Source organism: Pseudophryne corroboree, chromosome 10 (assembly GCF_028390025.1).
Source record: "Pseudophryne corroboree isolate aPseCor3 chromosome 10, aPseCor3.hap2, whole genome shotgun sequence".
Classification (NCBI taxonomy): Eukaryota; Metazoa; Chordata; class Amphibia; order Anura; family Myobatrachidae; genus Pseudophryne; species Pseudophryne corroboree.
Genome location: NC_086453.1, coordinates 18638849 through 18654803, shown reverse-complemented (window position 1 = coordinate 18654803; position 15955 = coordinate 18638849). Strand labels below are relative to the sequence as shown.

The 15955-nt window shown below is 52.7% G+C and overlaps 1 protein-coding gene across 2 annotated transcripts in view; it reads right to left on the bottom strand.

The window, feature by feature from the left end:
- KMT2B (lysine methyltransferase 2B) overlaps positions 1-15955 on the bottom strand; it is a 175439-nt gene that overhangs the window by 44134 nt on the left and 115350 nt on the right. For both annotated transcript variants that reach the window (XM_063942182.1, XM_063942181.1), the window contains exons 27-28: positions 12274-12456; positions 10413-11964 (exon numbers count right to left, since the gene is read on the bottom strand). In XM_063942182.1, coding sequence (XP_063798252.1) covers positions 10413-11964; positions 12274-12456 — 1735 coding nt within the window. The remainder of the gene's footprint in view (positions 1-10412; positions 11965-12273; positions 12457-15955) is intronic.

Sequence of the window (15955 nt, the reverse complement as noted above, 5' to 3'; positions counted from 1 at the left end):
AGGTGTTTCCCAGCGCTCCCTAACCTCTGGCGGGAAAGGGTATAATGCCAATAATTTCTTTGAAATTATCAGTTTTTTATCAGGGGCAACCCACGCTTCATTACACACGTCATTTAATTCTTCTGATTCAGGAAAAACTATAGGTAGTTTTTTCATACCCCACATAATACCCTGTTTAGTGGTACCTGTAGTATCAGCTAAATGTAACGCCTCCTTCATTGCCAAAATCATATAACGTGTGGCCCTACTGGAAAATACGGTTGATTCGTCACCGTCACCACTGGAGTCATCGCCTGTGTCTGGGTCTGTGTCGACCGACTGAGGCAAAGGGCGTTTCACAGCCCCTGACGGTGTTTGAGTCGCCTGGACAGGCACTAATTGATTGTCCGGCCGCCTCATGTCGTCAAACGACTGCTTTAGCGTGTTGACACTATCCCGTAGTTCCATAAATAAAGGCATCCATTCCGGTGTCGACTCCCTAGGGGGTGACATCCTCATATTTGGCAATTGCTCCGCCTCCACACCAATATCGTCCTCATACATGTCGACACACACGTACCGACACACAGCAGACACACAGGGAATGCTCCTAACGAAGACAGGACCCACTAGCCCTTTGGGGAGACAGAGGGAGAGTTTGCCAGCACACACCAAAAGCGCTATATATATATATCAGGGATAGCCTTATAATAAGTGCTCCCTTATAGCTGCTTTGTTATATCAAATTATCGCCATAAATGTGCCCCCCCCTCTCTGTTTTACCCTGTTTCTGTAGTGCAGTGCAGGGGAGAGACTTGGGAGCCGTCCTGACCAGCGGAGCTGTGAGAGGAAATGGCGCCGTGTGCTGAGGAGATAGGCCCCGCCCCTTTTCTGGCGGGCTCGTCTCCCGCTATTTAGAGAAATCAGGCAGGGGTTAAATATCTCCATATAGCCTCTAGGGCTATATGTGAGGTATTTTTAGCCTTTATAGGTAATCATTTTGCCTCCCAGGGCGCCCCCCTCCCAGCGCCCTGCACCCTCAGTGACTGCCGTGTGAAGTGTGCTGAGAGGAAAATGGCGCACAGCTGCAGTGCTGTGCGCTACCTTTTGAAGACTGCAGGAGTCTTCAGCCGCCGATTCTGGACCTCTTCTGTCTTCAGCATCTGCAAGGGGGCCGGCGGCGTGGCTCCGGTGACCATCCAGGCTGTACCCGTGATCGTCCCTCTGGAGCTTGATGTCCAGTAGCCAAGAAGCCAATCCATCCTGCACGCAGGTGAGTTGACTCCTTCTCCCCTCAGTCCCTCGCTGCAGTGATCCTGTTGCCAGCAGGAATCACTGTAAAATAAAAAACCTAGCTAAACTTTTTCTAAGCAGCTCTTTAGGAGAGCCACCTAGATTGCACCCTTCTCGGCCGGGCACAAAAATCTAACTGGAGTCTGGAGGAGGGTCGTGGGGGGAGGAGCCAGTGCACACCACCTGATCGGAAAAAGCTTTACTTTTTGTGCCCTGTCTCCTGCGGAGCCGCTATTCCCCATGGTCCTTTCAGGAACCCCAGCATCCACTAGGACGATAGAGAAAATGGCGCTGTGTGCTGAGGAGATAGGCCCCGCCCCTTTTTCGGCGGGCTCGTCTCCCGCTCTTAACGGATTCTGGCAGGGGTTAAATATCTCCATATAGCCTCCGGAGGCTATATGTGAGGTATTTTTAGCCAAAATAGGTTTTCATTTACCTCCCAGGGCGCCACCCTCCCAGCGCCCTGCACCCTCAGTGACTGCCGTGTGAAGTGTGCTGAGAGGAAAATGGCGCACAGCTGCAGTGCTGTGCGCTACCTTTAGAAGACTGAGGAGTCTTCTGCCGCCGATTCTGGACCTCTTCTTACTTCAGCATCTGCAAGGGGGCCGGCGGCAAGGCTCCGGTGACCATCCAGGCTGTACCTGTGATCGTCCCTCTGGAGCTGATGTCCAGTAGCCAAGAAGCCAATCCATCCTGCACGCAGGTGAGTTCACTTCTTCTCCCCTAAGTCCCTCGTTGCAGTGATCCTGTTGCCAGCAGGACTCACTGTAAAATAAAAAACCTAAGCTAAACTTTTCTAAGCAGCTCTTTAGGAGAGCCACCTAGATTGCACCCTTCTCGGCCGGGCACAAAAATCTAACTGAGGCTTGGAGGAGGGTCATAGGGGGAGGAGCCAGTACACACCACCTGATCGTAAAGCTTTACTTTTTGTGCCCTGTCTCCTGCGGAGCCGCTATTCCCCATGGTCCTTTCAGGAACCCCAGCATCCACTAGGACGATAGAGAAATTTATGTGAAGTGATGTCTCCAGGCTTGACCATAAGCCCTGGAAATTCCTTCCCTGTGTGACTGCTCCCCAGCCTCGCAGGCTGGCATCCGTGGTCACCAGGACCCAGTCCTGAATGCCGAATCTGCGGCCCTCTGGAAGATGAGCACTCTGCAACCACCACAGGAGGGACACCCTTGTCGTTGGTGACAGGGTTATCCGCTGATGCATCTGAAGATGCGACCCGGACCATTTGTCCAGCAGGTCCCACTGGAAAGTTCTTGCGTGGAATCTGCCGAATGGGATTGCTTCGTAGGAAGCCACCATTTTTCCCAGAACCCTTGTGCATTGACGCACTGAGACTTGGCTCGGTTTTAGGAGGTTCCTGACTAGTTCGGATAACTCCCTGGCTTTCTCCTCCGGGAGAAACACCTTTTTCTGGACTGTGTCCAGGATCATCCCTAGGAACAGAAGACTAGTCGTCGGAACCAGCTGCGATTTTGGAATATTGAGAATCCAACCGTGCTGCCGCAACACTACCTGAGATAGTGCTACACCGACCTCCAACTGTTCTCTGGATCTTACCCTTATCAGGAGATCGTCCAAGTAAGGGATAACTAAAACTCCCTTCCTTCGAAGGAGTATCATCATTTCGGCCGTTACCTTGGTAAAGACCCGGGGTGCCGTGGACCATCCAAACGGCAGCGTCTGAAACTGATAGTGACAGTTCTGTACCACAAACCTGAGGTACCCTTGGTGAGAAGGGTAAATTGGGACATGAAGGTAAGCATCCTTGATGTCCCGAGACATCATGTAGTCCCCTTCTTCCAGGTTCGCAATCACTGCTCTGAGTGACTCCATCTTGAATTTGAACCTCCGTATGTAAGTGTTCAAAGATTTTAGATTTAGAATCGGTCTCACCGAGCCGTCCGGCTTCGGTACCACAACAGTGTGGAATAATACCCCGTTCCCTGTTGCAGGAGGGGTACCTTGATTATCACCTGCTGAGAATACAGCTTGTGAATGGCTTCCAAAACTGCCTCCCTGTCAGAGGGAGACGTCGGTAAAGCCGACTTTAGGAAAACGGCGAGGGGGAGACGTCTCGAATTCCAATTTGTACCCCTGAGATACCACCTGAAGGATCCAGGGGTCTACTTGCGAGTGAGCCCACTGCGCGATGAAATTCATTGAGACGGGCCCCCACCGTGCCTGAGTCTGCTTGTAAAGCCCCAGCGTCATGCTGAGGGCTTGGCAGAGGCGGGAGAGGGCTTCTGTTCCTGGGAACTGGCTGATTTCTGCAGCCTTTTTCCTCTCCCTCTGTCACGGGCAGAAATGAGGAACCTTTTGCCCGCTTGCCCTTCTGGGAACGAAAGGACTGCGCCTGATAATACGGCGTCTTCTTATGTTGAGAGGCGACCTGGGGTACAAACGTGGATTTCCCAGCTGTTGCCGTGGCCACCAGGTCTGAAAGACCGACCCCAAATAACTCCTCCCCTTTATAAGGCAATACTTCCAAATGCCGTTTGGAATCCGCATCACCTGACCACTGTCGTGTCCATAACCCTCTTCTGGCAGAAATGGACAACGCACTTACACTTGATGCCAGTCGGCAAATATTCCGCTGTGCATCACGCATATATAGAAATGCATCTTTTAAATGCTCTATAGGCAATAATATACTGTCCCTATCTAGGGTATCAATATTTTCAGTCAGGGAATCCGACCACGCCAACCCAGCACTGCACATCCAGGCTGAGGCGATTGCTGGTCGCAGTATAACACCAGTATGTGTGTAAATACATTTTAGGATACCCTCCTGCTTTCTATCAGCAGGATCCTTAAGGGCGGCCATCTCAGGAGAGGGTAGAGCCCTTGTTCTTACAAGTGTGTGAGCGCTTTACCCACCCTAGGGGGTGTTTCCCAACGCACCCTAACCTCTGGCGGGAAAGGATATAATGCCAATAACATTTTAGAAATTATCAGTTGTTATCGGGGGAAACCCACGCATCATCACACACCTCATTTAATTTCTCAGATTCAGGAAAACTACAGGTAGTTTTTCTTCACCGAACATAATACCCCTTTTTGGTGGTACTCGTATTATCAGAAATGTGTAAAACATTTTTCATTGCCTCAATCATGTAACGTGTGGCCCTACTGGAAGTCACATTTGTCTCTTCACCGTCGACACTGGAGTCAGTATCCGTGTCGGCGTCTGTATCTGCCATCTGAGGTAACGGGCGCTTTAGAGCCCCTGACGGCCTATGAGACGTCTGGACCAGGCACAAGCTGAGTAGCCGGCTGTCTCATGTCAACCACTGTCTTTTATACAGAGCTGACACGGTCACGTAATTCCTTCCAACAGTTCATCCACTCAGGTGTCGACCCCCTAGGGGCTGACATCACTATTACAGGCAATCTGCTCCGCCTCCACATCATTTTCCTCCTCATACATGTCGACACAAACGTACCGACACACAGCACACACACAGGGAATGCTCTGATAGAGGACAGGACCCCACTAGCCCTTTGGGGAGACAGAGGGAGAGTTTGCCAGCACACACCAGAGCGCTATATATATACAGGGATAACCTTATATAAGTGTTTATCCCCTTATAGCTGCTGTATTTTTAATACTGCGCCTAATTAGTGCCCCCCTCTCTTTTTTAACCCTTTCTGTAGTGTAGTGACTGCAGGGGAGAGCCAGGGAGCTTCCCTCCAACGGAGCTGTGAGGGAAAATGGCGCCAGTGTGCTGAGGAGATAGGCTCCACCCCCTTCTCGGCGGCCTTATCTCCCGTTTTTCTGTGTATTCTGGCAGGGGTTAAAATTCATCCATATAGCCCTGGGGGCTATATGTGATGTATTTTTGCCAGCCAAGGTGTTTTTATTGCTGCTCAGGGCGCCCCCCCCTAGCGCCCTGCACCCTCAGTGACCGAAGTGTGAAGTGTGCTGAGGAGCAATGGCGCACAGCTGCAGTGCTGTGCGCTACCTTGGTGAAGACAGGATGTCTTCTGCCGCCGATTTTCCGGACCTCTTCTTGCTTCTGGCTCTATAAGGGGGCCGGCGGCGCGGCTCTGGGACCGGACTCCATGGCTGGGCCTGTGTTCGATCCCTCTGGAGCTAATGGTGTCCAGTAGCCTAAGAAGCCCAATCCACTCTGCACGCAGGTGAGTTCGCTTCTTCTCCCCTTAGTCCCTCGATGCAGTGAGCCTGTTGCCAGCAGGTCTCACTGAAAATAAAAAACCTAAAACTAAACTTTTCACTAAGCAGCTCAGGAGAGCCACCTAGTGTGCACCCTTCTCGTTCGGGCACAAAAATCTAACTGAGGCTTGGAGGAGGGTCATAGGGGGAGGAGCCAGTGCACACCAGATAGTCCTAAAGCTTTCTTTTAGATGTGCCCAGTCTCCTGCGGAGCCGCTATTCCCCATGGTCCTTACGGAGTCCCCAGCATCCACTTAGGACGTTAGAGAAATTAAGAATAATAATATTAATAATATCAATCATAATAATAATAATAATAATATCACCAGCCACGTTGCAACCCTCGCACCCTCAACTGTATTTCAGTTCTGAGGTCGGGGTTGTGATCCAGTCGTTCCCATCATTTCATCGGGATCTTTAGTTTAGAAGTCCCTTGAAAATCTAAAGCATAAAAATGCCTGTCATCATACATTAAAAAAATCCATTGCAGCAGAGTCCTATTGCTCCAGCAGAGGGCGCTGTAACTGGCCAGGAAGTCAACCTATTTTAAAGTTAAAAACGCCTGAGGATCCATTTGGCGCCTCTATTCTTTAATAATGGCCGCCATTATCGCCTATATAATAGCCCAGATCTGTGACTTTGTGATTCATTTGCTAAAGCTGGGCGGAGTCACAACAGTGGGCGGAGTTAGTCAAATGAGTCACAGATCTGGCCAAATCTATAGGAGACTAGGAGCAGAAGCAGATAGTATGGGCATGGCACAGGCAGGGGTGCATACCTCCCAGCTTTCTGCAGGAGCTTTCTTCAGGCAGAAGGAGGGACACACACTCGGCGAAAAGGGGGCGTGGCTTCACGGGAGGGCCCCCGTTTTCGTCAATGAGGGGGCATGCCCAGTGCTCTGTGAGCTGCTGGCATGCCCCCAGGGGCTGATTATGAGTCCGGGGGGCCCAGGGCACTTGTGACAGGGGAGCCCTATCTCATTGCTGTGCCTGCTGTGGGTTGGGGGCGTGGCATAATCGTGGGATGTGAGGCCATGCCCCCTTACGCAAATTCCGTTGTTTTTTGTTTTTTTTTACATGGAATTTTGGCCCCTCAGCTTGGGGTAAATCCAGAGGGGGTGGTCGCTCCTCTCTACACACCCGCACAGGCAGAAGAAAGCAGGGAGACTGCTGCCTCCCTGCAACACCACAGACCTGCCAATACGCAGCAGCGTGTGCTGACAGTAGCACAATGCTGCCGTTGTTGCTGGCAGGACAGGGGGGGGAGCTTCTGAGCTGGGACAGAGCTACTCGAGCCGGGGGGCCCCCTAATACTGTGGGCCAACGGTACGTACCCCCTGCCCCCCCCTTAATCCGGCTCTGCTGCTGGAACCCCCCCTTAATCCATACCCCCTGATGCCCCCTCTCCCTCGTCTCCACTATTCACCGCTGCTCTGCTAAGCAGAACAGCGAGTACAGGAGCTTTCCAACTGACCCCCGTTACCGCGGGACACTGCGACCCGCGGGTGGGACAGCGGGACAGACCCAAAAAAATGGGTCTGTCCCGCGAAAATCGGGACATTTGGGAGGTATGGGGGTGTGTGAGGGGGTATGCCGTACAGACAGACGGGCACCGGCTCACTGTGTGCTTGACCCCCCCCCCCCTCTCTGGCGTGGAGGAGCGTCACTTTCTGGCACACTCCACGCTTCTTAGCTGCAGTTTTGTGGGGCACCTGCCGCTGTGCAGGTTCCGTACTGCCTCCGTTATCTCCAGCCCCAGCAACCCCACCGCTAGCTGCAGCGCTGCCACCCACAGTGAGGTGCGCCCAGCTCCTCCACACACTTTAGCCGGCGGGTAACGCTGCAGAAGTCCGAGCTGCTTGCAGGCTCCGACCCCGTCCTCCCTCCAGCCGCAGCATCTCCTGGGGGCTAACCAGTCACTCCCAGTCTCCCCTTACCACATTGCCCGCCAGCTGCGCGAGGTCTGCGGTGTGTGACTGAGGAGGGGGGGAGGGATGCGGACGGGCAGAGGAAGCAGGACTCCAGCCTAAGAGAGTCAGCCATGCCAAGTCTCCACCAGCAGCAGATCCTAACAGGTTGGAGTGGAACAGCAGCAGCCAGCAGCAGTGACTCCGGTAAGACACATCTGTCTGTCACCACTGTTTTGTCCCTAATACCAATCTCTCCCGTGCCCTGTGTTCTGTCATGTCCCTGGCCTGCCACCCTTATCCTGGCCCTTTCACCCATATCCTGGCCCTGTCACCCTTATGCTGGCCCTGTCACCCTTATGCTGGCCCTGTCACCCTTATGCTGGCCCTGTTACCCCTATCCTGGCTCTGTTACCCCTGTGCTTGCCCTGTCAACCCTATACTGGCCCTGTCACCCCTGTCCTGTTCCTGCCACCCCTACCCTGGCCTGTCACCCCTATCCTGTCCCTGTCATTTCTGTCCTGGCCCCGTCGCCCCTGTCCTGGCCCCGTCACCCCTTTTCTGACCCTGTCACCCCTGTCCTGGCCCCGTCAACCCTGTTCTGACCCTGTCACCCCTGTCCTGGCCCTGTTACTGCATATCCTCCAACTACCTTTTTGGCAGGTACAGTACCCGCAGCGCCTCCAGACCTCTCCCCAATGCACCACACCTCCGCACCTTCCCCTCCACCACATGCGGCTCTGCACCCCTCCCCCACACGCTGTGCCTCCAAACCCCCTACACCACCCGCGGCTCCCACTCCTCCGCCCCTTCACCACCCACAGCACCTCCCGTCCCCCTCCACCATCCACCCCCTTTATATGTCTCCCCCCACACCTGCCCCCCTCCACCCGCAGCATCTGTAGACACCCTCCTCCATCCGCGGTCCCCCCCTCCCCCACCCCCACCAATGGCACCACCGCACCTGCCCCTCCACCACCAGCAGCACCTCCGGACCTCCTTCCCTATGCGCGGCACCACCCGTACCTGCCCCTCCCCATGGCGCCTGCGGACCCCTACCCCACCCCCGGCACTCCCGCCCCTTCCCATCCCACAGCACCTCCGGAACCCTTCACCCATCCACAACATCCCCACACCTGCCCCTCTCCCACCCATGGCACCCCTGCCCCTCCCCCACCTGCAGTGCCTCCGGACCCCTCCCCAATATGCATCCCCCACTCCTATACCCCTCCCCCACCCGACTCTTCCCCATCCGGGCCCCACCCCCACTTTTGCCCCCCCTCCACCTGCAGCATCTACAGACACCATCCGCAGTCCCCCCCGCACCCGCTACATTCTGTACATCGTGCCCTGCAGGTGCTGTTCACGCCGTCGCAAGGGGCTGCGCCTCCTTCACCATCGCACGCCCTTTCATTGTGCAATATTTAACCACTAACAAAGGAATGCAGGTAATACTTTATATAATACAAATATTGAACCCCAGAAAGGCATGCAAGGGTTAAGGGGGCGTAGCCCCTTGCGACGGTGTGAAGAGCGCCCGTAGGGCGCGATGAAGCACCTAGTTTATATATATATATATATATATATATATATATATATATATATATATATATATATATTACTAAGGCTCCCTAGGGTCCCTCTCCCCCCTTAACGGCTGCCCCCGGTCGGCCTTATTAGAAAAGGGTCCTGCTTAACTAACCGTTGTCGTCCCCCTCAGCCCTCCGCTGGCGGCGGGAAGGGACGAGGAACCATCTGAGCGGGCGGCTGGACGTACTTTCTAAGCGCCCCGTTTACGGACAGGCGCGTCCGTCTTCCTCTGACTGCCGGTGGGAGAGAGAAGAGTGAGAGCCCAACTCTGCGTGCGGCGGGAGGACAGCGCGCGCGTCCCCGCTGTATGCGAGGACGCAGCCGCTGACAGCCGCGATTAGCCTCCCCCAGCCCTCAGTTGTCATTAATGCGGCGGGAAGTCAGTGCGCTTCCTCGCTGTAGAGGAAGGGGAGGCGCAGGGGAGCCGACCTTAATCGGGAGCCGATGCCAGGGAGTGCTGGCGGCGGTGTTTGAGCCCGCGCTGTGAGATGGAGGTGAGGAGGTGGGGGGGGGGGGGGGGGGGGGGAGGGAGGAGGCGGCGGGGGAGCTGTGCTGCTAGTGTGCCAGGACCTAAGTTACAGGGAGCCTGGATGCAGCAGCGTGTACACCTATTAGAAGAAGTCTAATAGCCCTTATAGCGAAGGTCCATAAAATCACCAGTACTCACTGCCCTTGGAAATGCTGACTCTGTGCTCCGGATTTTCTATAGAGAGATGCAGATTCCTTTATCTGGGATCCTTGTCTCTCCATTCTGAAAGCCTTTATCCCCCTTTTATTAGGTTGACATAGCTTAAAGTATTTAGGTAAAGCCTGCACCCTCCTTTGATGTAGGTGGGATTGGGCATTGTTTTACCTCTTGTAAAGCCTGCACCCTCCTTTTAGTTAGGAGGGATTGGGCCAGTCATCAAAAGACAAAATAAATAAAAATAAAATAAATTAAGATAAAAAAAATTATTCACGGAGCAGGAGCTCCCTTCAGTGCCTGTTACCTCCTAGGCACAATTTTTCAAACTGAGGGATGAGGGATGTGAAGGGGGAGGAGCCGGCTGTGCAGACAATGCTAATTTTTAGATTGTGCCACACCTCCGGTTGCAAGCTTCACACCCCTATTGTATATGACTCCAGTGTCCCCTAGTGGATGAAAGAGAAATATGGTGCTCATTGCTACTTGGTCTTAGGACACAGAGGCTCAGGACAAGGATAGTGACCACACATTGGCTGTGACCTTTACGAGTTACCAAACATTTTTTTACAAAAATTACAGCCAAAAAGCATCTCAAGTCTGTTTTTGAAGGTTTCGTAAGCGGATGCTGCCGTTTCCAGAGACTCGGAGTGGCAAAGCTATAAGCACAACACCCAAAAGGAGCAAGAGAGGTTCACAACTGCCCAAGTACACCTCAGATTATATTACTGTTCACCTCCCGCCCCTATTTTTGGCCCCGGAGCATCAAGCCATACCTTGTGTTGATCAATGTGTCCGAAGCGAAATTTAAATTTAATGCCATAGACTCCGTTAACTTGTGTGGATCAAGGAATTCCAGTTTATCGGCCGTTTCAAGTTTGGGTTTCTTGTTGCGATTAGCCATGTTGGCTATGGTACCGGGTCTTTTAATGGAGACTGGTGGCGCTTGGATAGGTTTCGGGGGAGCTGCCTGTATCATGGAAAGCTGAAGCTGACCCGGTAGCTGTGGCTGCAGCTGAGGTTTCTGTTGGAGCGGGGTAGGAGCCATACTTAGCAGCCCCGTGTTCATAGGGATGCCCTGTACGAAACAAGTCTGAGGGATTCCAGTGATTGTAGGGGTCATCATTGCTGGGGCCCCCAGAGTAAGCTGCCCAGTACCATGCACTAGATTCAGCATAGGGAGGACACGCACCGCCCATGCCTGAGATGAAGAGGGCGCTGTCTGCAGGAAAACCGTGCCGAGGCCTGGCGTCTGAGAGGAAGGTGGATGAGGAGGAAGAAAAGCTGCAGTAGTCTGAGGAAAACAGGGAACGGGAACTTTTTTGGCAATTTTAGGCCTAATAAGGGGCACTCTTGTTATTGGACTTGGCTCCGATTTCAGAGCTTCTTGCACCATTGGAAGATGTCCTGAAAGATCTGCGCTTCCACTTTGCACCTTTATAACCATCTGGCCTGTGGCTTTGTTAAGTAAAATAAGTTTTGATTCAGGCTTATTCACGCTCACAGACGGAGGATCTGGGGGGCAAAACGGGCCATTCTGGGCTACAGTAATAAGTGGACGGCATACTCTTTGCAGCTGTGGTGGGTCCCTGAGAGGTGGGGGTCCTTGAGGGGTCTGGTAGGTTAAACAGTCTGTGCCATTAGAAAGAGAAGGAGCTGCACCTCCATTCTGTGTGGAGGAAGAGGTTGTTGCAGTGGAAGAGGAGATCTGCGGCTGCAGAGTGGGTAGTCCCGTCCCGGAGCTGCCAGCACTCTTCAATACAAAGTCGACTATTTCAGAGGGCAGGTGGGAAGGGACTTTACCACTACCTAGAGGGCCATGGTGGCTCTGGGCTGCGTCCTCACTGTCCGTACTGTCGTGTATGCCGTCCAGCTGTTCAATGTGACCAGACGCTGCTGTAGACAGCAGAGGACTGAAAGGTTCGTGAGACACAACTGTCCGAGTCAGCCGGTAGTAGTCCTCCCCTGCTTCCTCCTCAGAGCTGCTTCCACCCTCCGACTCATCTCCTGGAACCTCAGTACCTACAACCAGCTGAGCTCCGCACTGCAAAGGTCCAGATGGCATCCCGGCATCTACAGACACTACCTCCATGTCACTAATGTCACACAGGAGCTGAAGCGTTTCATTCTCCCCTGAAGAACAGCGAGTAAGCGGGCAGGGCGTATTGGAAGGGCTCGGACTTGTAGGATCTCTCGACAGCCGAGCTGAAGACTGAAGCGGCGCTCGCTGAGTAGGTACCGGTGGCCTTCGGGTCCTGCGCAGAGGTGTCACTTCTGGATCACTGACTGTCAGGATGTGATGAGACAATGGGGAAGATGATGGACTTCCTGTAAAAAGACAAGACAATATTATTAGGCAATATTGCACTGTCTGCCCCCTCGCTACGTATGATCTAGTATAGTCTAACTGGAGTCCGGGGGAAGATTTACTAAAGCTTCTAAAACAGAGAGGTAGTGTTATTGCCAATAGCAACTAATCAGATTCTAGAATTTGAGTCCATCTGAAGTCTAACGTGTGGCTGTGCCTTACACTGGTAAAGGAACGGCAAGCCCCCACCCCGCCATCAGCACTTGCCGATATAGACCAGTTCAGTACACCCCACTGCAACGTTCAGCATTTTCTCAGACCAGACTCACCCGGTGAAGGCAACGGCCGGGACGAGCCCCCAAGAGGGCGCCGGGAGGGGGAGAAGTTTGGAGCTTTGATCCGCGCACCACTGAAGGACCGGGGAGCGGTTGCGCTTGGAATGGGTTCCGCAGGTGGTTGGCGAGCTACTGAGTTGGTTTCTGGGACAGGAGGACTGAAAGCTGGTTCCCGAACTGGAGGGAGGAAGAATAAAAAAATACAGATGGGTCGGCAAAATTGAAAAAGAGGCTTTTAATTACCTACCGGTAAATCCTTTTCTCATAGTCCATAAGGGATACTGGGGACACTTAGTACGATGGGGTATAGATGGGGTCCAAAGGAGCCAGTGCCATTTAAAATTTAATCAACAGGATGTGCTGGCTCCACCCCTCTATGCCCTCCCTCACAGCTAAGTCTAGGAAAACTGTGCCGGAAGGAGATGGGACATACTTGAGAGGAGGAAACATGACAAGACAACTAGTGGTAAGATTAACGAACCAGCACACAGCAGAACAAACACACTAGCAACAGCTAGTGAAACAAATTTCACACAAGAACAATAACTTGCAGGAAGTAGAAGCACAGAGGCGACCGCCCAGTATCCCTTATGGACTACGAGAAAAGGATTTACCGGTAGGTAATTAAAATCCTCTTTTCTCTATCATCCATAAGGGATACTGTAGACACTTAGTACGATGGGGATGTCCCAAAGCTCCCAGAACGGGTGTGAACATGCTGAGACGCCTGCAGCACCGTATGTCCAAACTGGACATCCTCTGTAGCCAGGGTATCAAACCTGTAAAATTTGACTAACGTGTTTGTCCCTGACCAGGTAGCGGCCCGGCACAGTTGCAAGGCCAAGACACCACGGGCAGCCGCCCAGGAGGAACCCACAGACCTGGTAGAGTGGGTCTTGACAGACCGAGGAATAGGCAAGGCCACCGAAGCGTAGGCCTGTTGAATAGTAAGCCTAATCCAACAGTCAATAGACTGCTTTGAAGCAGGACAACCCTTTTTGTGAGCATCATACAGCCCAAAGAGTGAATCTGATTTTCAGACAGCAGCAGTCCTCTTGACGTAAATCCTCAGGGCTCGCACCACTGCCAAGGACACAGGAATTGAGGAAGTGTCCGGTAACACAATAGGCTGATTTAGGTGGAATGCAGAAACCGCCTTAGGCAGGAACTGTAGTAGGGTCCTGAGTTCCGCTCTGTCCTCATGAAAGACCAGGAAGGGACTTCTACAGGACAAAAGCTCCAAATTCTGAAACGTGCCTAGCGGAACCAAGGCAAGTAGCATGACCGTCTTCCACGTAAGGTACTTGTCCTCTACAGACATTGGAGGTTCAAATCAAGAGTACTGTAGAAAGGTCAGAACCACATGTAGATCCCAAGGTGCCGTGGGTGGCACAAAAGGAGGCTGGATGTGAAGGACACCCTGCAGGAACGTCTGTACCTCAGGAAAAGCAGCTAATTTCTTCTGAAAAAAAAAAAAAAAAATGAGATCTTAACCTTAATAGAACCCAACCGTAGGCCCATATCCACACCAGCCTGTTAGAAATGCAAAAAGTGCCCCAGGTTGAAATCCGCAGGTGGATATTTTCGGCCCTCACACCAGGAGACGTATCGTTTCCAGATATGGTGGTAATGCTTCAAAGCGACAGCTTTTCTGGCTTGAATCATGGTGGCAGTAACCTTACCCGGAATACCCTTCACAGCTAGAATGTTCCGCTTAACCGCCATGCCGTTAAACAAAGTCGCCGTAAGTCCGGGTAGATGAACGGTCCTTGCAGAAGATCCTCCCGAAGAGGCAGGGGCCAGGGGTCTTCTATTGCCATGGCCAGAAGATCCGTGTACCAAACCCTTCGAGGCCAGTCGGAGGCAATGAGAAATGCCTGACCTTCCTCTATTCTGATTCTTTTTAGAACTCTGGGAAGCAACGGAATAGGAGGAAACCAGTACACCAGCCAGTAAACCGATGGCGTGGTCAGCGCGTCCACTGCCAGAGGGTCCCTCGTCCTGGAACAATAGCACTGAAGCTTGTTGTTGAGCCGAGAGGTCATCAGATCAATCTGCGGACAGCCCCACCGATAGGTTATCAGTCAAAATACCTGCTGGTGGAGACCCCTCATGGGTGTAGGTCATGACAACTGAGGAAGTCCGCCTCCCAGTTGTCTACTCCTGGAATGAATATGGCAGATACCACCCTTGCATTCATTTAAACCAAGAGGAGAATCTTTGATACCTCCCACATGTAGGCCCTGCTCTTCATCCATCCTTGCCGATTGACGTAAGCCACTGCCGTGGCATTGTCTGATTGAACTTGAATGGCTTGACCTTTGAGCAGATGAGAAGCCTGCAGCAGAGCACTGTACATCGCTCTGTGTTCCAGTACGTTAATAGGAAGGCAGGCTTTGAGGCTTGACCACCTGCCCTAAAACTGTGCCCCTTGGGTGACAGCTCCCGAGCGCCGAAGGCTCGCGTCCGTGGTCAAGAGAATCCAATCCTGGATCCTGAGGCTCCACCCCTACAAGAGGTTGGAGGGTTGCAACCACAAGAGAAAAATCCTGGCCTGCGGTGAGAGATGTATGACCTCGTGCATCTGCAGATACGAATCCGACCACTTCTTCAGGAGATCCAGTTGGAATGTCCTTGAATGGAATCTGCCAAATTGAATGGCCTCGAAGAAGGCCACCATCTTTCCCAACAGACGGGTACAAAAATGTACCGAGACCCTGTCTGGCTGCAGAACTGCCCGAACCAACTCCTGAAGTGCCTTCGCCTTGCCTTATCTACAGGAAGGAAGACCTTCTGAGCCACCTTGTCTAGGATCATTCCGAGGAACTGGAGACACTGTGTTGGCTCCAGGTGGGATTTTTGAAAATTCAGAATCCAAATCGGGGTGTGAACACAGGGATGTCGTGCGGCAGATGCTGTCCGGCAGTAGTTCCTTTGATCTTGCTTTGATCAGCAGATCGCCTCCAGGTAGAGGACAATGTTCACGCACTAAATCCTGAGTTGGAACATCATTTCCGCCATCACTTTGGTGAAGACTCTTGGGGCCGTGGATAGGCCAAAGGGTAGCACTTGGAACTGGTAGTTTTCCTCCAACAGAGCAAACCTGAGGTAGGCCTGACGAAGCGGCCATACCGGAATATGGAGGTAGGCATCATTTATGTCTAGAAAGACCAAGAACTCCCCCTCCTCTAGACCTGAGATCACTGCTCTCAGAGACTCCATTTTGAACCGGAAAACCCGCAGATATGGGTTTAACGATTTGAGGATCAAAATGGGCCTCACTAAACTGTCCGGTTTGGTACCACAGAAAGGCTGGAATAGTACCCCTCACCTTGTTGAAGTGGCACAGGAACAATGACCTGGGTCTGAGCTAACTTTTGAATGGCCTCCCATAGCATGAGGTGCATGGTTTCTGCAGCCAGTAAACCAGACTTGAAAAACCTGTGAGGCGGCGAAGTTTCAAACTCCAGTTTGTAGCCCCGGGAGATCAGGTCTTTTACCCAGGCATCCTGGCAGGAGCTGTTCCAAATGGAGCTGAAGAATCACAGACGAACTCCCACCCTGAGATCCCCCTAGAACAGAGGGACACCATCATGCGAAGGGTTTTCAGGAGACAGAGCTGACGCTCTGGTCTTGAGACCCAGTGGTGGTAGGTTCACGTGACTTACCTCTGAAG